Below are 25984 nucleotides of genomic sequence, written 5' to 3'. Positions count from 1 at the left end.
TCACAACTGGAGAATGTGAAAGGATTCGTCGCAGATGCATTTGCAAGAAACCATGTTAATTCTTAAATTGTGCTATGTTTTTTGCTACTAATAAAGATCACAAATGCAACCTGCATTCTTATAAAAGATAATCCTTCTATTCTTAATTAAATATTGAATTAAGGTGATCATACTACATTTCCATATAATTTGTTTACATCTATAACTTGTGTAATAAATTAAGATTAAAAAGAGAACTCTTTATAAAAATGTTAATTAGATCCAAAGTTAAAATTTGACCCCTCTTAAGAATAAATGGAAGGAAATAGAACAAAGAAAAACAGAATTTGAATGTGAAAATAAACTATTAATATTAAAAATGTTTCTTTAAAATGTTATAAATAATATCTATGCAAAAGTGACTAAATTGAGTGAGGAGTTTTGTATTAAATAGTTTAATATTTGAGTTTTTTCTTTATTTCTATCACTCATACATTATATATTCATCTATGTGATTTTACAATAATAATTTTTATAAATTTTAAAATAGTTTAACCAAATATATATATATATATATATATATATATATATATATATATATATATATATATATATATATATATATATATATATATATATATATATATATATAATACTAATTAACAAAGAGTTTACAAGATCCATTTATCACGTACTAGACCTATTATGTAATTAAAAAACATGCATGTTTGGTTTACAAATCGGTTTAATACGAGTAATACAGGAAATATCGAAACTGTTCACTTTTTTTTTTTGTTATAAATAAAAAATTATAAAGTTTAATAATAGATTCTAAGTTCTATTTACATATAATTTAATCAACTAAATTATACTTTTTTTTAAATATTTTGTAACGTTATAATATTATATATTTCAAATGTTTAATTAAAAATACATAAAAATATATTTAAAAATAATAATAAATCATTTAGAATACCCAACTATTTGAAGGGTGGATATATATATATATATATATATATATATATATATATATATATATATATATATATATATATATATATATATAATAGTTATAATTAATAACACTACTGTAATTTTTTTTTCGTGTGATGCACATAACAAAATATTAAAAATTATTTTAATATCTTTATTTAATGGGTTAAATACTACCTCACGAATAATATTATAATAGAAAAATAGATTAAAACTAATTAATATAGTTGAACTTTTTCCTCTTATTTTTTATTCTATTTTTTTTTTTTGTTTGGAATAGAACTAGAGATATAAATAGTATAAAATAATACATTTTTTAATTTCATAAAATAAATCTTATAATTAATTTTTGAATTTTTTAAAGTAAATATGTATATATATATTTAATAGATATAAATATTAAAATATTTTTTAATTTTCCTATAGGCAGCGGCCCAATTTGACCAAAAACATAATTTCATTAATTTGTTTACCTTGGGCATTCATAATTGCAACATATATATATATATATATATATATATATATATATATATATATATATATATATATATATATATATATATATATATATATATATATATATATATATATATATATATATATATATATATATATTTAATATGTGCCATTAGGGAGCTGTGTTTAATTAATATTATTTAATGCATACTATGAACAAATTCATGATGCTGTCGTGGCTCATGATCAAGTTCCCCTTCCTTATAACTCAATTATTCTCATTCCCTGCATTATTTGACCAGCTAATTAGCCTAATACATGAAGGCTCTTATCATTTTTACTTTTTAATACAACTCATAATTAAGTGTTTGTTATGTGTCAACGATTTATTTGAAAACAAAGATATTTGTTAAATCTTTAAAATATGAAGCTGTGATAAGACAAGGTATTTAAAAATTGTCATTATTGTGGAAGGTTTCAGGATGATATTGTCTTGAGAAACAATTACAAATAGGGTGATTAATATATAACAAGAGACAAGAAAATTTATTTTATTGACACATACAAATTATTATTTGTTAAGGATTTATTAAAGTGACTTTTTTTATATAGAATTTGTGTGCTATTAAAAACCTCTCATTTTGTATATATTTTTTTGTTTTAAAATGATTCATGTAAAATGATACAAATTCCTTTAAACCTAACTACAAAATTATTAAAAAAAAAAAATTATTAAAAAATCACAGACAAAAAAAGTTCACCAATAGATAAAGAATAAATAAACAAAACAGAACAAACTTTCACAGCACGAATGTAATCGATAAGATTAATGAGTTTATCGATCGTTTCAACCGGTTTATCCAATGAGACTTCCACAATTGTAATAATAATAAAATTATAGATTAAACGAATCGGACGACAAACTTAACAAACTTTTACAGCACGGATGTAATCGAGAAGATTAATGAGTTTAGCGACCGTTTCAACCAGTTTATCCAATGAAACCTCCACAATTGTCATAATAATAAAATTATGGATTAAACGAATCGGACGACAATGTTAATTGAACATTCTACGGTTCCTTTCAAACCAAATGGTCCACCAAAATATAAACGAGATATGAACAGAACGACTCAGACCAATTGAGTCACCGTCTCTATCCACACTTTCCAATGACAAAAACTAATGATAGACTATAACATAACACACTGAATATTAGTCACGTTTCATAATAGGCTCCAAATCGCAACTACTTTATCATAGTATAAGAGTAAGTGAGACACCGACTCCGCCACTTTGTGACACTTTCTGCCACAACTCGTCATATTACACATTTTTTATGCATTTATCATCAATTAAAATCTCTCAATGCATTACACTCTATCTAAAGAACGAAATCTTCAATAAGAACATAGAGTACCACAACTTATCCCATATAAGGTCATAAGGAGTATTCTCCGCAATCAAAAAGTAATAGTTATCAATCTGAAAATTATCAATATATTGTCAACACAAAATATCACACGAAAAATTATTCACCTCTTTATGCCCGTTGTGGTTCAACACTTATCATATGCTGTTAAATCCTTAGCATTCATTCTTCTTATATACCTGATTCTGCTTGTAAAACCATTAGAACTCAGGTCGAACATATCATTGACTGAAACATCTCTACATCTAGCACTCGAAACAAAAATTGAGAATGATGAGGAAATATTTATGATACTGTAACATATGCCATCCCAGAAAATGGTCGAAAGTACATCGTCAACCGAAAATCTGCATCGTTTACCACGAGAAGATTTTCACATTACCGAAATATCACCCCCAAATATTGCATTCATTATCCGGTTAGTAGATGTGGTGAGTTAATTAATAGACCACGCATGCTCATACTTTCCATAATAGGAGGAGAACAATATTACATATAGGTTTGAAAATTTCCACAATTAATGTTTATTATCAAACATTTTTAGCGTGAACTTTTCAAGGAGCGGAAGATTGTGATTTTGATCGTAACTATACATAAGAGGAACCATTCTCGCAAAATTCACACAAGATTTCATAAAGATTGGCGAGAAATGCTGCGAATAGATAAGGCATTCGCGGTTAATGCGTTTCCATTCATCCGAAATCATCATCATTACACGATTCCTAACCATCTCTTCTGAACATCCTTTCTGATCTTTCATGATGCAATCCACATACGATCCATCTTCGCCGTCTTGATTCTCGTCCTGCCAATACACATTTCCAGACAAATCACATGTTAATTATGTTCCAACTACCCAGACTATTCACATACTTAATTACCTTGTTGCATCCTAAATCGTCGCTGAGACGAAGAATAGTGGAAATTGAAGAGAAAATCAAGGGAGAATCATTCAACATATCATTAGCTGCCATTGTTGAGTTGATATTGGTTTCAAGAAGAAAGAACATGTGAAGTAATGTGAGAGGCATGCCAGAACTGATAATCCCATTCTTCAAGTAATCTTCAGCGTTAGGTAAGTTCCCTGAAGCAAACCATCTCGATTCTATTAAAAATGCATTGCATAGACTCGACCACTGCAAATTCAAATTATAATTCAAATTCAAAAGTGCTCATACAGTGTGTAATTATGAGTGAAATTATATACTAACCGACTTCCGAATAATGTGGACAGGGTTAAAACCTCGTTGATTCATTACTTTTTTGGAAAATTCATTGGTGACTTCATCGAGAGCCCTAAAGCAAATCTTCATGCATTCTGGTAATTGCTCTACCATTCTAAAGTCCCATCTACATAAAATTATTGATAAAAGATTAGTAAAATCAAAGATGATGAATGGAGAATATTGAATCATATATACCGTTCGATGGCTTTTGCAAAGAGAGTGAGTTGATCTAGTGACCCATAAACATCAAAGATATCATCTATGAGGTAGATAAAGGAGATTGCCTTTGTTAGTTCAACTCTCTCCTCAGAAAATTTAGGATCTGTAATGGCTGCCATCGACCATAAATACCATTTAGCAGGTTGGTCCCTAGCAAAGTTCAATTCCCTCGCCAGACCTTTGTCATTCCACCATCTGGTCCATTAAAAAAATCTTACTAAAAGTGAACAAAAATTATTTTAGTTCTTTGGATGGATTTGTTGTGACTTCTGAGGCCTTGTTTGATATGAGGTAATTTGAATATATCTAAAAGAAACTAGTTATTTGAAAATAAATTTATTTGATACATCTTTTTCAATAACCTAGTTTCTTCGCCGAAAGTAGTGCTAAAGGTAAATATGATGGAGAGAATCTAGAGGATTACTTTGATTTGGCACGAAAGAGAGAAGATCAATCATTCCAACAAAATCATTAAAAATATTACTTAGAAATATTAAGTAAAAATTAAATACTAGAAATAGGAAGGGCACAAACTTTTTATATATTTTAACACTACACTGCCACTAAAGAAATTGAGCTTTATTAACTATTAGTAAAAGTTACTTAATTTCTTAATAAAATTATAGGATTTTACTAAAGAATATAAAATAGTGTAAGATATTATGATAATGAAGAAAAGATGATCTTATTAAATAGTGTAAGATGTTATGATAATGGTATTGAAGAAAAAAAAAATTATGATATTAGTTTGTATATTTTTAATTTTTTACTAGAAATGTAATCTTCAATATAAGATAATTAAATATTTTACTTGGAGACTTGAACAACTTCCTTTTGATGCAAAGTCTGGATCATATCAGAATCAAGCCTTGCAAGTTCCGTAACAATATTTTCCCATGATCCTTTAAAGCCATTGAAATCCTTAAGGAAATCATTGGCCATAAACCTAGCCAAGCTCTTGTGGTAAGGGTATTTTAAAGTGTTTTCAACCAATCTTACTTCCCTATGATCATAAAGATTAGGCATCCATGATTTCAAGAACCGAGAACTGAATTCCTCGGCCTCGTCGAGAACCGAATCTTCCCAGCCCATATTCAACTGTGATGCCTCGTATAAACCCATAAGTCCTTTGATATCAACTATCAATTCCTTCTTAAAACTTCCGTCTTTGTTGTTCTTAAATTCCTTAAACGCATCATCTGGTTAAGTCAATAAGAATTAGCCAAAATTATGAAAGGGTTTATTAGTTCAAATATATAATAAGAAAAGAAAGAAAAGAAGATCTACACACATGAGGAGACGTTGAAGCCTTGTTGTCTCAACAGTCTAAAGCGAGTGGAAGCATGGTAAAGACTGTATTCAGTGTATGATCATCCGCCATGCAAGTTGAAATCAACATAATGACGGTTGCTAAGAATGCTTTGAATTTCGTCGTGGAAATGGTAATCGATTCCCAGGCGTTGGAGGGCGTCGATCATGACCAGACTTTGATCTCGTTGGTCTTCTGATGTCATTTTGTAGAGGACTTGCTTGGTTTCCTTTATCAGCTTCTCCATATGGATGTTGCTTCTGCATGCTTTATTTCTATGATAAGTTGTTGGGTGGTGGTGGTGATGGTTTTGGCCATGTGAGTTGTTGTTGTTGACGTTGCAGACAGCAGAAACAAGAGTAGTAATCCGGGATCCAGCTTGGCCGATGATCGACATTTTGGAATTTGTAAATAGTTTATTTGAAAATGGTTTTCAGTAGACAACCCCTCAAGTACTATATACTAGCTAGTTTAAATGCAATGGGGGCGGAAAAGACAAACCTTGGAGTTGGATGATGGATGTCATTATTAGTGTGTTGTGTCAGTGTGTGTGAGAGGGAGACTTGCGTGTCAAGATTGTGATGATGCTAAAAATATGAGGGGGCAGTCCCTCAGTATTTAGTAGAGTATGATAGAATGATAGAATGATGTAACGTGGAATAACTATTTTAGATAGAAAAATTATTGAAAATAATTTAATTTAATTATTGTAGGTTCATTAGTGTTTTTTTTTTTATAAAAAACACTATGATTAGGTAAAACTTATACCTATTATAATTGGGTCTTGTTTGAGGAAAGAGTTTTTTTTGGATTTTATCCCGGTTTTATTCAAAATAATCTTGTTTGATAAAAAGTAGGAAAAAACTGGTTTTTAAAATTTGAAGACTAATTTGACCTTTGACTTTAGAGGATATGGTGTAGGTGAGAGAATGATGGTTTAGAGAGAAAATAAAATTAAATGGTAGTTTTGGTATTTAAATAATAAAGTTATTTAATTTGATGTTGGATAATATGTTTGGGATTTGAAATAAAAACTGGATTTTATCTCAAAAATCCTTTCATCAAACTAGGCCTAGGTCTTACACCAAATACAAATAGGTATTAAGTAACAACTGTGTTAATAGATCAAAGGAATTAATAGATATTATATATTATTAATAATAAATATATTATTTATTTATTAAATAAAATAAAATAATATATTATATGTCGACATTATCGGATACAAACGTAAATCAAAAATAATTGTTCAAGCGGCTTCGGCCAAAAATGTTTGAAACGTTAGGATATTTTTAGAAATTATGTGACATGACAATGAATACATATTTGATTAAATAGTCTAATTTTATTTATAAAAATAAAATGTTAAAATAAATATTTTAATTGATTAAATATTCTAATTTCTTTTATAAAAATAAAATATTAAAATAAATATTTTAATTAATTCAACATTATAGTTTTTTATATAAAGATTATGTGAAGAATAGTTTATATATGAATACGCATTTTAATCTTTTATATAGAAGTTATATATGAATGATTTATTCAATTAAATACTCACAATAATAGTTATCTTATTAATTTAATGATAAGTATAACACAAGAATTGTGTAACAATCTCTTGATTAATTTATTTTTTAATTTCATTAACATAAATGTGTGTTTTTAAAATATACAACACGAATGTGTTGTCAAATATTTTTATTGATAATAACACAAATTATTATTGTATATATATTATGATAAATAAAAAGATGATTTATTGTTAGAGAAATATGTTATCTATAAAAGATAAAGTTAAGTAACTTTTTTTTTGAGAACGCTGGGTTCCGCTGCCACACACTTAACCATTTAACCAGACGCATAACTTGTCGTCTGACGGGCTCGAACCTAGGACCTCATGGAGGCCTGGGGGATATCCATCTCTTGTTGCCGCTAGGCTAGAAGAGGGGATAAAGTTATGTAACTTAACATAACAAGAAAATGTTTTGTTTATATTTACTTAGTTGGTACTCAATTTTATTTTTTGAGGGTTTAAAATCAAGAGACGCATTTTTCTTTAATATTATTTTCATATAAATCTGAAGAACAAATATCTTCAAAATTAATTTATGAAATAAATTAATAAAAAAATTGACTTGTAAAGTTTTGTATGACTTATAACAATGTTTAAAAAAAAAGTCAATAAATGTGACAATTGTGTATATCATAAAGACAATGAAAATGGTTATTTCATTACATGTCTTTATACGATATTTTTATCGTTTAAAATTACAATTAAAATGATTAAATCTACCAAAGATTTAAATTGCACTAAATTAGGTGTCATGAAAGACTTTACATCTACAAGTGAATATGTTTACATTTGAAAGTGCAACTATATGAGTGAAAATATTTTAACGAAATTATAATTGATAGATTAAATAATATAATTTATATTCATAAATTTTTGACATATATCAAAAACATATATTTTTTGTGAAATATGTAATCGTTTACAAGAAGTGATAATAGTTCAAAGACATTTTTTAGTTCAAAGACATTTTTTATACTAGTTAGACAAATAAATAGTATTTTTCACAAAAGAATGTTTAAATAATAAATGATAATTATGTATGAATGATCAGGCTTGTTAGAAGATATTTCAAGATTGTCTAAGAGGAAATTTCTAATTATTATGAAAATAATTTGAAATTGACAAGCTTAGATTCAATGACAAATCTTAACATACATGTCTTAGACATAATGTCATTAGACTATATTAGTCAAGGATAATATTATGGATCCACTAACCAAATTATTGAATATAGAGTTAGTTTGAAATTTTTCTAAAGACATGAGACTACTATAAGTTTGTATGAAGGAAAGTCCAACCTATACAGACTAGAGATCCCAAAAACTAGGTTCAATTGGACAACCTAATTGTACTAACTTAGAAAATGATTGTTGAGGATTAATCCTATAACGAAACAATATATAATTTGACGAGGATAATCATATCTCTCTTAATGATTCTTTGTGAACAAAGAGATCACATATGTGAAGAAGAAGTGGGGTCGCATCGAAAGAATTGCACGGCTCAATTCTAAACCCTCTCACAGAACCAGACGCATGATCCATGGCCAAAACGGACACAACCATGAGAGTTTGACATGTATCAGGAAAAATTCAATATAAAAGTGTGTAATCGTTTACACAAATGGTAGAATAGTTCAAAAATATCGAGTCTACTAATTGAATAATAAAGTTATATACTTTAATAAGGGAAGGTTCAAAAGGTTACACTTACCTATCCTATGTAGAATTCAATTATTGAACCTTTCACCGGATTAATCTTTAAATTTTCATTAATGTGGGATTGTTAGAATTTTAAACTAATTTTATTAATTAAATGAAAATGTAAATTTGAATAAATAAATTAAATGTAATTTAATCAAAATAAATATAAATTCATACCAAATTCAAATGTGAATTTTTGGTGAAATTTAATGTCAATAGATAAGATCAAATGTCAATGGACAAGATCGAATGCCAAGAGTCTGGAAATGTCAAAAGTCTAGGAATGACAGTCATTGGAGAATTATCAACCGTTTGATTGATAAATGAATTTATTGTGATGGTTTAATTTCCAACTATATATATCCCTCCGGTTGGAATTCTTTATATATCTAATATTTCTTCTTCATTTATTTTATTATCTCTTTAGAATTCGAAAGGTTTTTCTTTTATTTTCTTGAGTGTGTTTCGAGTTCTTCACTCAACTAAGTGTTTTTTGAGTTTTTCACTCAATCGAATGTTCTTCAAGTTCTTTACTCGTCGTATTTTTGTTGAAACTCGGTGATCGATTTAGGTATTTTGTCAAGTTCACTACGTAGTGATTATGGTGCTGAGTCACTACTAGATTCGTTGTACCATGGGAGACAGGTATCTGTGATAAGCTCCAACACAAGGGGAGACAGTGTAATTGTTGTAAGGGAAATTGTGTTAAGCACAATGTCTCGAATCAACATTGTATTATGATGATTTCGTTCTTTATAATATTGTATTTAATTAATTTATTTGCATCATTATTTATATATATATGTGTTATTTCAAGACGAGATATCTAACCAAAATAAAATTGTGTATATATTCAATGCACGGCTAGTTGCCAAATGTTTTAGATAAATTATGACGAAACATTTTCACTAGTTGTCATGATTAGATCCAAAAGGTTAATTTTAGTTGTTACCGCATATTATGACTATGAGATATATATGACAAATAGATATCACTGCTTTCCTAAATGTTTTTTCAAAGAGGATGTATACATGACACAAGCTCAAGGTTTTGAACATCCAAATGATGCTCGAAATGTATACAAGCTTAAGAAGTTCATCTTTTATATATTTTAAATTATTATTTTTTATTTTATTATTATATATTTATACATTTTAAGTCTTTTTATTAAAACAAAATACATATCACCTCAAAATTATCACCGATCATTATTTTTCATATAACTATATTATTACATTAACTAAAATCCGAAGGGTTATAATGGAGTAGAAAAAAAAAATCTTTTAAACTTAAAGTATGTTTAATTATATTTTTTAGTGTTAGTTTATTAATTAAAATTTCAGTAGATCATTACTTAACGCTGATAAATTCATCTAATAAATAATTCAAATATAAGCCAGTCTTGCTAAACAAATTATTTTTTAAATAATTCAAAAATAATTATAAATAAATAAATAATGTTGTTAAACATGTTATCGAATTCATAAATTGGTTTTAAAATAATATATTTTAATTTTAAGTGCTTTTTTTTAATTTATTCTATTCAAAATGATCCATATATAATTATTTAAAAGTGTACCCTAGATCTTTTGGCATAACTTGTCCATATATAATAATTAATTGAATAGTACACAACTGCAGAGACGTAGTAGCCTTGTTGTCTGGTTATAAGCTATTAAGATGAGTAAATGTTTAAATTAAATTTGTTTTAATCAATTAAAATTTTAAATTAAATTTGTTTTAATCAATTAAATTTTTAATATTGATTATTAAAATTGTAATATTGATAGTATTGAATTAAGTATGTTTTGAATAAATTATTTAACAATTATTTTTAATTATTTAATAATTTTTTTATTTTATTTATTGTTAATTTTAATATATGTATTTATTTTTATTTATAAATAGCTTACTTATAAAAAAGAATTATAGTTAATTTTGTTAATAATATAGTTTTTTATTTATAATAATATTATATACCAATAGTAATTCTAAAGTGGCTAATAATTCAAATTTTTTAGTTACGTTTAAAAACAAATATATATATATATATATATATATATATATATATATATATATATATATATATATATATATATATATATATATGATTCCTCAAGTGAAAAAAGTGAAAGAAAAAAAATAATATATAAAAAAATTGATTGCCTAAATTAACAAAAAAAATAATAATAATATATTACGGTGATATAAGTAATTAAAAAAATATGAAAAATATATTTATTTGAATATTAGAATAATTCTAATCAAATTCTCATTTTATTTGATGTATTTAATCCTTATTGATCATGCATTATTATTATTATTATTATTATTATTATTATTATTATTATTATTATTATTATTATTATTATTATTATTATTATTATTATTATTACCGTTGTTGAAATGAACATAGTGTCTCCCAAGAATGGTATTCAATTACTTCGTTGAAATGGTATTCAAATCCTGTCATGTCATTTCCGATATATATTTATAACAACAAATTTATGTTCTCTAATAATTTATGGTAATAAAATAAATTTTATTTTTTTAAATAAAGTGTATTAATATTTAATTATGAATTAAGTGATTCTATAAATTATATAAATTAGAGAGTGAAATGATATTTTTAAACCGGATTGAAAGTCAAGAGCTCTTGTTACCGAGTGCGTTAGCTTATCTATGTTCGTTTACACCTTAGCCTACATTTCTTTGCTTTCACATCGCACACGTCAATGATCAGTTAGACCAGACCCGGATTGAGACCACTACTCGCGTTGGATGCCCAGGACCGGCGATAGTCGTGAACTCCATCTGAGCGGTATATTTTTTGATATTCTCTTTAGTTGCGCAGTCGTGAAAACTAAAAAATCTATGGTTTCCCGGTAGAACCCTATTTCGCCCAAGTTGTTGCGGAACCGGAAAAAAGAAGCGGTTTTTCATCAGCTAACTTACCCTTTTCCCAGAGACCACGGAATTGTATCGTCAATGGTGGTCCAGCTATGCAACGATTTACTTTTATCAACCCTTTTAGAAAGTTTTCGGCCTACTGCTGATCCTGAGGGCAGATCCATCCCGTCGATATACTATTTTAGCTCACTTCCGTTTTAGAAGTAAAATTGGATTTTAGGCCAAAAAAGAGTAAACAACAATGTCAAATCAGGCCGCACCTTGCCTTGAAAGAATTCAAACGTGGCCACCAGCTTTCTAAAAATAAGTAGCATTTATCCCGTGCATTTGCACGAATAATAATATAAAAAACCGTGAAAAAAATATTACAATAAAAATGTGATAGCATTTTTTATTTTATTTTTAACTATTTTAAGTTTATAGGCGGGTTAATCAACAATCCGACTCAAGTATCAATTTACTCTCACATTGTAGAACGATCTCTAAAACAATTGATACAGTTTGATTCATCAACTCAATTAGTTTGACCTTTAGAGTACACTTCTTTCCTATATTACGAATGAAAAAGAAAATATAAATACTACCATTAAAGTGGCACAGACGAGACTTACTATATCTTTATGAATTATGTCTCATATCTCTATAAATATGACATAATTCTTCCATTATTGGTCACTAATAATAATAAAATCTATAGCGAATAGTCAAAAGAGAATTATGTCCGATTAAAAAGTATTGATGAACCACCGCGTTCATCAAATTTGGTGTTGAATTTAAAATATAAAATGTTATTAGTCTAGTTGATTAAATGTTTGTACTTGTTTTGTTAGGTTGGAAGTTCGAATTATACCTATAGCATTTTTTATTTTATTTTTATCCGTTTTAAGTTTATGGGCGGGTCAACCCACAATCCGACCCAAGTATTCATTTACTCTCACATATATCCAAATTAACCACAGCCCTCGACCCGGAAATCCGGACACTTTAAAAATTAAGCATCATAATATATATAGATTAGTTAGTTAAAAAGTTGAACTTATATTGTTAAAATGTCTTGCGTTCATCAAATTTGGTGTTGAATTTAAGATATAAAGTGTTATTAGCCTAGTTGATTAAAGGGTTGTACTTGTTTTTGTTAGATTGCAAGTTCGAACCATACCTATAACATTTTTAATTTTATTTTTAACCGTTTTAAGTTTATGGGCGGGTCAACCCACAATCTGACCCAAATATCCATTTACTCTTACATATATATCCAAATTAACCACAACTCTCAACCCGACAATCCGAACACTTTAAAAATTAAGCATTCTTATATATATATATATATATATATATATATATATATATATATATATATATATATATATATATATATATATATATATATATATTAATTAGTTAAAAATTTAAACTTATATTGTTAAAATGTCCCGCGTTTATCAAATTTGATATTGAATTTAAAATATAAAATGTTATTAGCTTAGTTGGTTAAATGATTATACTTGTTTTGTTAGGTTGGAAGTTCAAATCATACCTATAGCATTTTTAATTTTATTTTTATCCGTTTTAAGTTTATGGGCGGGTCAACCCACAATCCGACCCAAGTATTCATTTACTCTCACATATATATCCAAATTAACCTCAGCTCTCGACCCGGTAATCCGAACATTTTAAAAATTAAGCATCATTATATATATAGATTAGTTAGTTAAAAAGTTGAACTTATATTGTTAAAATGTCCCGCGTTTATCAAATTTGGTGTTGAATCTAAAATATAAAATGTTATTAATTTAGTTGGTTTGATGGTTGTACTTGTTTTGTTTGGTTGGAAGTTCGAATTATACCTATAACATTTTTTTTATCCGTTTTAAGTTTATAAGCGGGTCAACCCACAATCCGACCCAAATATTCATTTACTCTCACATATATATCCAAATTAACCACAACTCTCGACCCGGCAATCTGGACACTTTAAAAATTAAGCATCATTATATATATATATATATATATATTAGTTAATTAAAAAGTTGAACTTATCCCCTCTTCTAGCCTAGCGACAACAAGAGGTGGATATCCCTCAAGTCTCCATGAGGTCCTGAGTTCGAGCCCGTCAGACGGCAAGTTCTGCGCCTAGTTAAATGATTAAGTATTTTTACGGGCTATGTACTTAACCCGCGGGGATTAGTCGCACTCCATAGAAGCAGCGGAACCCAGCATTCTAAAAAAAGGTTGAACTTATATTGTTAAAATGTCCCGCATTTATCAAATTTGATGTTGAATTTAAAATATAAAATTTTATTAGCCTAGTTGGTTAAATGGTTGTACTTGTTTTGTTAGGTTGGAAGATTAAATCATACTTATAGCATTTTTAATTTTATTTTTATCCGTTTTAAGTTTATGGGCGGGTCAACTCACAATTCGACTCAATAATCAATTTACTCTCACATATATATCCAAATTAACCACAGTTCACGATCAATTCCGAACACTTTAAAAATTAAGCACCATTAATTATATATATAGATAGATTATTTAAATAATCGTGATCTATCTAGTTTTGATTAGTTTATTTCTAGCTTATTGTTTTTTATTTTTATATATTTGTAATAATAATTAATAATCATAAACTATATCATTAATTCTTTCATTAATTATAATACTAATTATTATCTAATTATATACTATAAATTAGACCGCACTGATGTCATCAAACATTAAAATATGGTTCAAATAGTTTTGTTTTGGGACCATTGCATATCTGCCAATTGGTACTTGCTAGCCACAAGATTATAGATAAGGATTGTCGTCTGAATAATTGGTTTTCAAAACATTTTAGTTGAAGTGTGAATGTTAACAGAAAGACTGAAACATATTTGTTTTCTTAATTATTAATTTTTAATAATTCAAAGAATAACCAAAGAAAAATCATTAAAAAAACATAAAAATTATAAAATAATAACAAATTAATTGTCCCAAAAGTTTTCCAGGCGTGGATCCTATTACCAAACCCGCTTGAAGTAAAAATATCTATAAAAAAAAAAAAAAACTTTACACAACTCCTTTTGAGAGGGCACATGGGTGTAACAGGATCTAGTAAAAGTTTTTAACCAAAATTTATATAAGGTGAGCAAACATTACACTCAATTTGTATTACCCAACTCATATTCAGCCTAAATTAAATATAATCAACTTATATTTTTTATTAATATGAGTTGGGTATGGGTTGGGCCGAGTATAATTTGAGTAATTCAAATTAAATTTTAATTTTAACATATTTATTACGTTTTTAACTTGTTTAAGATATTTTAGCCCGTTTAACACAATTTTATCATTTAATACATTTTTTACTTCATCAATACTTTTTTTAACTCGTTTAACTAATATTTGTCTCGTTTTAACTCGTTTAACAATTATTTAATTTATTTTGATCCGTTTAATACGTCGTTAACCTATTTAATACGTTTTTGACTTGTTTAACACATTTTTGACACATTTACCATGTTTTGGTTCATTTAACACGTTTATGAAATATTTAATACTTTCTTTTATTCGTTTGATATTTTAATTAATAAATTTATCAATAAAATAATATGTAGAATGAATAAACAAGGCCTTAATTATGGTAAACTTTATTTATTTTTAAAATCAAACTAGATATTAAAGTGATGAGATGTGATATTGCTTAATAAAATATTATTAATAAGTTTAAAAAAAAATTATGGTATCCCCACCGATTGTTTCTCTTTGTTAGTGATGAGAATGTCAAATAATAATATAATTAGTATGAAAAATGTGAATTATATAGACTGTTTAAATAAAAAATAATTAAATTTATTAAATTTGAATAATTTAAATAATTTTAACTCAACTCAAATTAAACTCAATTAAACAAACTCAAACCAAATTAACTTACTCGAGTTTGGGTTAGAATTGAGATTACCCCCAACATATTTAAGATGTCATAATAATGTAAATGATTAACCTGTCTATTTTTATGATTAGATGTTCTTCCCAAAAAAAAAATTTTGAAGTCATATTTTTAGATATTTATCCCATTATTTTATAAATCTTAAATATATCACATTTTAAAATAAATAAAACACCAATTAATTTTAATTAAGATACAATTTTATAAATTTAAATTATCAACAATCAAAATTATTTTATCATCAGCCATAAATAAATAAGTCAAAAAGTTAAATTTTATATTTTAATTTAATTTAGAAATAGAACATATTCCCCTGTAATTTTCATCCATCCAACTTTAAGTAAACTCTTTTCAAATTTAAATGTGTCAGTATAAATATTATTTTGAACAATCAAATTCTTGTAAAACAACATATAGTTTTATTTTATTTTATTTTATCAAGGTACGTTCAATGAGACATTATAACATGTGCAATCAATTAAACACAGTAATATAGAAAAGTCATAACATAAACAAAAAAACAATATAGAGTTAGATATCTTAAATAAAATCAGATTTAGCGACAGTTTTATTTCTTGTCGCTAAAGACCCAAAAAATAATTTGTGGGACTTTAATTATTAAAGTGTCTAAACTCTAAAATAATAACAATAGTAAAGAATTACTGTCGCTATTGTTTTGTAGCGACACTAATTAATATATAACAACATTTAAAAAAAAAATTAATTTTATAACTGTAACCTCTTCTTAGCATTATTTATTTATTTTTATTAATTTTATATATAATAAAATTATATATTTAAAGTGATTTTTATTTTACAAGTTTATAAATATATTTTAAAATTATAAAAAACAAAAATTATATATATTATATATAAATATAATCTTATAACTCAATGATTCGTTATCACTTAAAACATTTAAGGTTGAAGTCAAATGAATGGTTACAAGGAAATAATAACTTTGGACATTTAAAAAATATAAAAACTTGAATAATCTGTCAGCATCAAACATATCCACCACCATTTTTTTAATAAATATATATTTAAAATTTCAAATAAAATTTCTTTTCTAAATAAATTCAATATTTATATTACAGAAATTTCTTGGTATTGGCAGCGGAATAATGTAGACTGTGGACTCATTAAATATGTATCCGACAATAATGTATTTTTAGTTTAAAAAACAATGTTTAAAGTGATTTTCTTGCTTACTTCAAGAATGTTGGCTGTTTCAATAGTTTTGGGACATGTCAATGACATTTATTACCTCTTTTTTACCCATAAGAGACATTCCAATGGACTTAATTGCTCGACTTTATAAAATAAAAATAAATTAATTACATTGGCATTGTAATGGGCAGATATTTCTTTTTATTTATTAAAACTTCAAATGTAATTTAATATTTATATATAATAAAATATATTTATATAATAGTTAACTCAAATGGAAACAATTTAAATATATAATTGCATTTTGAGAAAAGGTTTTTTACTTAGAGTATAGGCTTGGGTAAAAAAATTATTAATTGTTTCTAGTATTTAAATAAAATAGACATATATAATATTTTAATTTTAAAATTAACAAATAATAATAATATAGTCTAAATTGTTAACTGTGTTTTTTTAATAAACTTAATGTTCTAGGTCATTGAATTTCAATTTTTTTTAATTTCCTTACTTTTGTGCATGTGTTGGATGACCTCATGTTGAAGATTTAGAATAATAATAATTAATTTACTCAAATTTTAACTAACGTAAAAATAGTCGGCTAAGGTTATTGATAACCCACAAAGATATAGTATACAAAAAAATATATATAATATTAATTAGAAACATCCAAAGATAGGCTCAATGCTCAATTAAGGACCTCGGATTTAGGGGAAAAAACATGGATTAAAAACACTAAACATTGTCCTAAAAGACTGCTATAAGGATTCTTCCCATTTTCCAATGTCTTGAAGTTTCACATTTTATTAATGAACTCACAAAATGTCTTAGAAGTTTCCATTGACCATGGCCATATATATTCATCATAAGCATGTAAAAGGCTATAAAAAGGTTACAACATCTATGACTAGGTTGACTATCTAATAAGAATATAAACCAAACAAGACTTTACCCTTTCCTTAGTGAATCATAAAAAAATGTTGAATAGACATGGACAATTTAAAACAAAATAAAATGTAAAGTGAAACACAAATAAGATTTTCTATGCAAACTATGTCTATAAAGTCTTCTTCAAGCGTTATTCATCATAGCTCAGACCACATTTTATGTAAAAACTTGAACTCATAACTATAAGAACATTAATTATTATGCTTAAATGAGATCGCAACTCATACTACATTAAATTGGTAACCATGATTAAGAACATATTACATGTAATGATTTGTGTTTCCTCTTGTTACATTGTTTCAACTTCTCCATTTCCTTCGTCGACTTTCTAAATTCACAAACATATATTCTCAATCCGTCTCCCATCGCGCAATGGGCGTTTGCACTATGATCATCTCTCCCACTTTTAGCGCGGGCCGAATCAAACAAGACCCGAAAATAAACCAGGCCTTTCAGCCTATCCTCTTGAGAGGCAAGTACATTCATCAACATTCTTCGTGGTATATGTTTGTTTTGAAGAAAGTAAGCCAATGTTTCTATCGAAACCATCTCATAATTCAAAACAGAGCATAACTCCATCTTCTCCATTTCACTTAGCTTGCCCCCATTACCATGAACATCAAGATAAAGATCAATCGCTTGACAGATACTATCATGAGATTCCCTTGCAGAATCTGGTAAAGCCATGGCTAAAGCCAAAAACTTTGAAACTCTCAAATATGGATCTGGAGAAACTTCCATCAAATACAAATCCACCAATCTCCCAACCTTCTTCATTCTTATACCATCATCATTATCATAGTACATCAATCCTGAACTCATAATTCTTACAAACGATTTCACCAACCTAAGAACAAGATTCACATCAAACATCATCAATGGCGACGAGGACATCACTAGCAAGTCGTCTACTTTAGCTTCATCAAGCTTACTACTAACCATTAACTCCAATTTCTTCATACAAGATGTCCTAATTTTCAACCGCAAAGCCGTTCCCAGCAATCCAAAAAGAGCTTTACAGGGAATGAGGTTTCTGTCGAGACAGAACAATAGTTTAATCACGACCTCAACCGCTCTGCGTTTGTCGAGTTTGAATTCTTTTGATCGTTGGTAGTGGAAAAGAAACAAACTTATAATCGAGTGATCGAATTTTTGAACCAGCATTGTTTGTACAACTTTCTTGATTAAGAATGTGTTCATAAAGGATTGTTTCATGTTTGTTAAAAGCTCTGGACTTTTCCAAGAAACAATGGATCCTTCAATGTATCTAACTGTCTGTTCAGCTAAATCTTCCATTTTCAGGTAATCAGCAGCAGATTTAAGGAGAAATACGTTAAAAGGAGTGGTTTTTAGAATCCTGGGATTGCTGTAGCAGAATCTAAGAACAAGCTCAAACACATCGGCTCCACCTGGAAAATCATGGAATATGATTTTCGGGTTTTCCTTCATATTTCTGCATAATTTCCTTAATGTTCTTGAGCAAGAGGAAACCATTTTCTGGGGAAAGTGAAGGAAAGGAAAAAAGGGTTGTCTTAGAATTGTTTATAAGATTAAACGGTAAGAAATGAAGTTTTAAATAAACTAATTACCTTGTTTAGGAAGAAAGTTTGTTCTCCATTTACATCTATTTCAAGATCACAGCAGAATTCTTTCATAGCTCATATGAACAAATTAATCCCAAAAGAAAGAAAAGATAAATGAGTAGCTTGTAAAGGATCGTCCTCCGGCAATGGCGGTATCGTACAAGACTGGAGCTTTGATTTCCAAAAAGGAAGGGTTTTAAAGCTGAGTGAAGAAGACAAAGAGAAAGAGACAAACGAAATGGAAGAGAAAGAGAGAAGTCTACACTGATTTGATCTCTCCGAAGTCAAATCTTCGAAACAAAACATGTTCACTATTTTGTATTAACTCATTATAAAGGAGGGAGGGATGGGCATGGAATATCTTAAAATCGGAAACTAGATATTAAAAAATATATATTTAATATTTCAATAACTTATTAATTATTTTTTTTAATGTAATTTTTATGATTATATTTAAATAATTTTTAATATAAATGAACATTTTAAAAAATATATATACATTATATATATCTAAAAATCGGAAAACTCGAGAATATTTGGAATTTGAATTTAAATTTGAATTTGCAGTGGTCGAATCTATGCAATGCATTTTTAGTAGAATCGCGCGAGATGGTTTGCTTCAGAAAACTTACCTAACGCTGAAGATTACTTGAAGAATGAAATTATCAGTTCCGGCGTGCCTCTAACATTACTTCACCTCTTCTTTCTCCTTGAAACCGATATGTACTCAACAATGGCTGCTAATAATCTATTGAATGATTCTCCCTTGATTTTCTCTTCAATTTCCACTATTCTTCGTCTCAGAGACGATTTAGGAAGCAACAAGGTAAGTATGTGGATAGTCTGTGTATATATAATTGGAACACAATTAACCTGTGATTCATGTGGAATTGTCATGCATTGGCAGGACGAGAATCAAACAGGAGAAGACGGGTCGTATGTGGATTGCTTCATGAAGGATCATAAGGGATGTTCAGTAGAGATGGCTAGGAATCGTGTAATGTGGATGATTTCGGATGAGTGGAAACAGATTAACCGCGAATGTTTGATCTCTTCACAACGTTTCTCGCCAATCTTTACGAATTCTTGTGTCAATTTTGCAAGGATGGTGCCTTTGATGTACAACTATGATCAAAATCATAATCTTCCTCCTTGAGAAGTTCATGCAAACCATGCTCCATATATAGACATGAATGAAATGTTCTACAATATGGTCTAACCCAACCAAATTGTATTGTTTGCTCTCATTTCTATGATACTAGTGTGATGCACATGTATCATATAATAAACTCGTGATATTGGTCTCTTATAAATCAATTTTATAACACTTTAGTTACTTTAGTTGGTTAACATACCGATGTATGTATGTATGTTTGCATATTACTTTATATAACATATTTACTTGCAAGTGTGAGAATAAATAGAGCCTTCAAATAAATAAAAAGGGAAATTTTAGTATCATAGATAATGCTAACATGTCAATGCAAGCAAGGAAGATGTGTGATTCTTATACATGTCAATGTAAGACAAACTCTCATTTGATACACCAAATGCATCAAGATACAACAGTCAAGTGACATATTAAACTAAAGTGATGAAGTGGAGTTAAAAAAATAAAAATTATGTAAAATTTTGACATTATCCTTTAATTTTTTAAATTTAATTCACTACATATTTATGTAATTCTCAAAGAAGATAGAAAATCATGTTGATTACCGTCTAACTCATAATCTCTTCTTCATTTTCAAATTCATCTTAATTCTAAATTCAGAATTAATTCCTTACATAACATTAAAGTCGACTATGGTCATTCATGTCTAATCCTGGATATGATGCCTAGGAGAAGGTTTGCGTAGAGTTCTCAACTCATAATATTATTTTGAATGAGTATAGATCTATGATGTAAGAAGTTTTGAGGTGTACCGGAGATTCGTGAGATTCTCCCATTTTCATATTGTTATCTTTAAAATGAAATAAAGAAGATTGTTTCTCCTAATGGTAATAATATTGAAAATGTGTTTCAAAGCGTAATAAGACGTATTATCATTATTTTATCTCAATGATTGGAAAAATTATGTCGTGGAACGTCTGTGTGATTAACGATAGTACAAAACACAAAACACAAAATGATAAAGTCTTTGGTTGGCACTTTGAGTTGTGGTATTTATTGTTTCAGCGAGACTACAATGCATCATATGAATCAATGGGTTATTCAAGACCTCTATAGTTGGAGATTGTGCGGTTGTGAGTCTCTTAATTTTGGCGGGGCATTAGGTAGGATTCTGGTAACTTGGAATGAGAATTTATTTGAGAAAATTGACGTTAATATAGGTCAATTTTCGGTTAGTATACAATTTCCTAATCATGGGGATAATTTTTGTTGGGTGTTTTCTGTTGTGTACGGATTTGTGCTTTCTAACCTTAAGTTTAAGTTTTCAATGAGCTTGTGGAGGTGGAAAGTACGTATTTGGGATCTACCTATTATTTTTGTAGGAGATATGAATGAAGTTAGAGTTTTATCGAGAAAAAAGGGCATGTAGACTCATAAGGCATATGCGTGAGTTTTTCGAGACAATCAAAAGTCTCGAGCTCATCGACTTTCCTTTGGAAGGAGGGCAATTCACATTTAGAAGAGATAACGGAAACGGTGGGAGTGTGCAATCCCGCATTGATAGATTTCTTGTGAGTAACTCAATTTTTCGTGGTGTATCTAATATATTTCAGAAGGTCTTACCATGGAATTGTTTTAATCATCGTCCTATCCTTATTGAGCGAAGGGAGGTGGTTCCAACTAGTCGGCCTTTCAAATTCGAGAACAAGTTATTAACTAGAGATTGTTTTAACTCGAAGGTGGAAGGGTGGTGGACGAGTGAGATTATGTTTGGCTCTCTATCCTCTAAGCTATTTATTAAGCTTAAAAATCTACAGAAGTTGCTGAAAAGTTGGTTTGTGGGTGCATTATTTTGCTTCAAAGTTGAGATTTTAAGTCGTGAAATTTTAACAATTGATGATGCGAAGGAAGTTCGTGATCTCTCTATTACGAAAATTTCTACACGAATTCATCTAGTGAGCGAGTTGCTTGAATTATGTAAAGAGGAGGAAATTGGGGAGGGACAACATAATAGAGCAATTTGGTTACGGGAAGGTGATAAAAACACTAAGTATTTACATGGCATCTCTAAGGCACAATCGAGAAATAACGTTATTAACTCGATATTCATTGTTAGTGTCATGCATTAGAACAAACTAATTATATCTAATAGTATTATTCAATTTTACAAAGATTTATTTCAGGAACTATTTCGGGTTAGACCAAAGTTAAATGACATCAGTGTAATTTGCATCTATAAATACAAATGAGAAACGCATGTTGGAAGCTCTTTTCTTTATCGAGGAGGTGGATGTGGCAATAATGGATTGTGGTAGTGGTAAGTCCCTCGGGAGTGACGATTTTACTTTGTTTTTTTTTAAAAAGGCTTGGAGTTCCTTAAGGCCGTTATTATGGCGGCTATGAATCATTTCTACCGATTTCCATCTTTTGAGAAAAGTTGGAATTCTACGTTGATTGTCATAATTCGTAAGGCATTTAGAACTATCGATGTGAATAATTTCCGAACCATTAGTTTGATTACACCATTTTATAAGATTATCTTGAAATGTTTGGGAAATAGAATGCGTGGAGTTTTGGGTACGGTATCTTTGGCAATCAGATGACTTTCATCAAATACCATCAAAATTTTAATGCGACAATAATCGACAATGCGTGTATTGATTACACTAACTCTAAAGGCGATAAATGTGCTTTTATCAAACTCGATATCGAGAAAGCATATGATCATGTTAACTGAGAGTTTCTTTTTGATATTATGGGTAGAGTGGGTATGGAGGAGAAATGAATCGGATGGATTATATTTTGCGGACGACAGCGAAATTCCTTGTTATCATGAATGTGAGCTCTCATGGTTTCTTTGAGAGTTTAAAGGGTTTAAAATAAGGGGGCCTCTTTCCCCTTTCTTATTTATTATTGTTATGGAATGAATTTCTAGAATAATGTCGTTTGCCAAAAATGCGGGGTTGTTTCGTGGGATGGAGTGCGGTGCGAGACGATCTCCGTATATCTCACTTATTATTTACAAATTACACCCTTTGCATGATTCAGGTTACTAAGAGAAATGTCAAGTACCTTCGTGATATTCTTTGGTTATTTGGAACGTGTTCGGGACTACGTGTTAATTTGTACTAGTAGAAAATATGTAATTACCGAGGAGGCTCACCGAGAGAGATTCAATGCTCTTGGAAATTTATTTTTAATCGAGAGCATTTATTTTCCCTCGCGAATATATAACAAGGTCACCGAGGGAAGTAATTATTTCTCGCTGATAGAATATATTTCCGATGGGAAAAAAATGATCTTAAAGATGTGACTTGAACCAACACTAGTACCAGCAAACAACATCTTTATCCGATGAGATTATCCATGGTTCAACATCCGAAAGCAGCAACAACAGAAGAAGCACAATAGATGATATATATGGTGAATATGATGATAAAGAGATAAATATGGAAGAATAGTTTGATATGGGTTTGACATACCTTGAGATGATATTTTCAGGTATATCAGAAGAATCATTGGCAGAGGCCTTTTTCGCTAATAAGGGAGACTTGGAAGCAACTGTAGAAATATTAAGGCAGCTTGAGGTAATAATAATAATAACTCCATGTGTAACTTCTTCAAGTGATAAAATTTTAAAGTGTGTTTTGAACAGATGAACATAAATGATTGTTGTGAGCATCTTCCAGACAGCTTGAATATTCGTCCACTGATTTATTCACATTAAGAACTACCATAACTATTAACGGGTAATCAAGCAAGATAGCATTCTATTATGTAAGTGGATCACTGATTCTTAAGCCTTATGTAAGACAGTGCAAGAGGCAATCGACAGGCATCTTATTCTTTTTATAATTCATTCTTTTGGTTGTTCGGCTAATATAGTAACGGGTAAGTCTTATAATCTCTTAGTTTACAATTTCATTCATAATCTGTTACATAATCTCTATCTATTGATAGTTAGGTACTTATGCTTAACTGATTTACTTTTCGAAGTTAGGAATAAAAATGATCTATTTGTGTTTTATTGGTGTACTTTTGCAAGTGTTAAAGATTTAAAACAGCTATTGCTACTTGATTTCATTGGTGAACTAGAAAAACTTAATAGGTTATTGAGCTATAATATATTGATGCATTTGTTCAATTAAAATTATTTATACAAACTGTTACTGTCTATTGTATTGGCTACATTTGCTCAATTAAAATCTAGTGAGTTGTTCAATTAAAATCTGACAAACCAATCCTTTATGATTCATCAGATATAGGGCTGAATATAGATGTTTAGCTAAAAAACCGAATTAACCTCACCCACAATTACCCTAATGCCTTTTAGACTCTCAAGGCTTCTTCGAAAGCAGCTTCTTCTGAAAATCTTTTGGGTTTAATAATCTAGTATCCTTATAGTTTATGTACAAGTTAAACAACATTTTGTTGTGCAGTAGAGTTTTAGTCTACACAAATATTTGCATCAAGTATCAATTGTTGTTTGCATTTCAAATCTCTTTGTCCTGTTCAAATTTGGTTATTTGCAACTGGAATATATTTTTTTATTGTAATTTTGTCTATTTATTCACAAACTTATGAAATGCAGACACATCACTGTGTTAAGATATCACCAGTTAATTTGACTTATTTGATTTAATATGTATAAATTTAGTGTACAGATTGAGATTGAGAGGGGTTTTACCATCTATTGATTGTGATTACATGTTTGAAGATTATTATATCAATTCAGATATAATTGACATGTAGTGGTGTAAATTTGAAGATTATTATATCAATTATATTCATACTTCTTTTATTCTTTAGCTTGATTGTCATATTTGGAATCAACAATTGATTTTTTACTATGACTATGTAGGTTTATACAATGGCTTGGGCTGGTTGACTACAGGTAGGAAGAGCTCGTTTTGGCATTTATGAAATTCTTACAGCTTTCTATAAAGGTATATAACAAGTCCCATATTTCATATCAGGTTCAATGCTTGATCATAATAATGTGTAAGGAGCAACATAGCAGCGAAAGGAGCAAGAGTACAAGCAGTTGCGTATTAAATTACAAGAGAAGGCTTTGAAAAGAAAACAGTTGGAGTCTTTAGTACTTGAGTCACAAAGAGAAGCACTTGAGACAAAAAGACAAATGGAAATACAACTGGAAAGACAAAGAGAAGAATTGGGATATCCTCCACCTCAGGATCAGTCTGGTAGATATATTACTTAGACTTGTTTTTATCTTTTAATATTTTGTACGTTATATTGAATAATTGGGCTTTTGGGTTATTAGATTATTGTATTTTTTGATTAATTGAGATTTAGATTTATTAGATTATTGTATTTTTTGGATTATTGGAATTTTGGTATATGGAATTTGGTATTTTTAATTTGTTTATGATTTATGTCTGAAATTGTTTGGTTTAAATAAGTAATATTAGGTTTATAAT

The 25984-nt window shown here is 28.5% G+C and overlaps 3 protein-coding genes across 3 annotated transcripts; 1 reads left to right on the top strand and 2 right to left on the bottom strand.

Annotated features, from left to right (window-relative positions):
* Positions 1 to 2808: 2808 nt before the first annotated feature.
* LOC124912895 ((3S,6E)-nerolidol synthase 1-like) lies at positions 2809 to 6011 on the bottom strand. The gene is made up of 7 exons (XM_047453532.1): positions 5711 to 6011; positions 5117 to 5504; positions 4282 to 4500; positions 4072 to 4210; positions 3742 to 3996; positions 3465 to 3665; positions 2809 to 2913 (listed from the first exon to the last, which is right to left on the bottom strand). Exons 1-7 carry the CDS (start codon positions 6009 to 6011, stop codon positions 2809 to 2811), a joined length of 1608 nt encoding a protein of 535 aa, XP_047309488.1.
* Positions 6012 to 18098: 12087 nt separating this feature from the next.
* LOC124912894 (BTB/POZ domain-containing protein At3g22104-like) lies at positions 18099 to 19354 on the bottom strand. The gene has a single exon (XM_047453530.1). It carries the CDS (start codon positions 19341 to 19343, stop codon positions 18099 to 18101), a length of 1245 nt encoding a protein of 414 aa, XP_047309486.1. The 5' UTR covers positions 19344 to 19354.
* A 2631-nt stretch (positions 19355 to 21985) lies between these two features.
* LOC124912893 lies at positions 21986 to 22672 on the top strand. Its single transcript, XM_047453529.1, has one exon. The coding sequence runs from the start codon at positions 21986 to 21988 to the stop codon at positions 22670 to 22672; it is 687 nt and encodes a 228-aa protein (XP_047309485.1).
* The last annotated feature ends 3312 nt before the right edge of the window (positions 22673 to 25984 follow it).

The sequence above is a fragment of the Impatiens glandulifera genome, chromosome 8 (assembly GCF_907164915.1).
Source record: "Impatiens glandulifera chromosome 8, dImpGla2.1, whole genome shotgun sequence".
Lineage (NCBI taxonomy): Eukaryota > Viridiplantae > Streptophyta > Magnoliopsida > Ericales > Balsaminaceae > Impatiens > Impatiens glandulifera.
The sequence above is the reverse complement of the archived record's forward strand: the minus strand, read 5'-3'. Positions and strand labels throughout refer to the sequence as shown.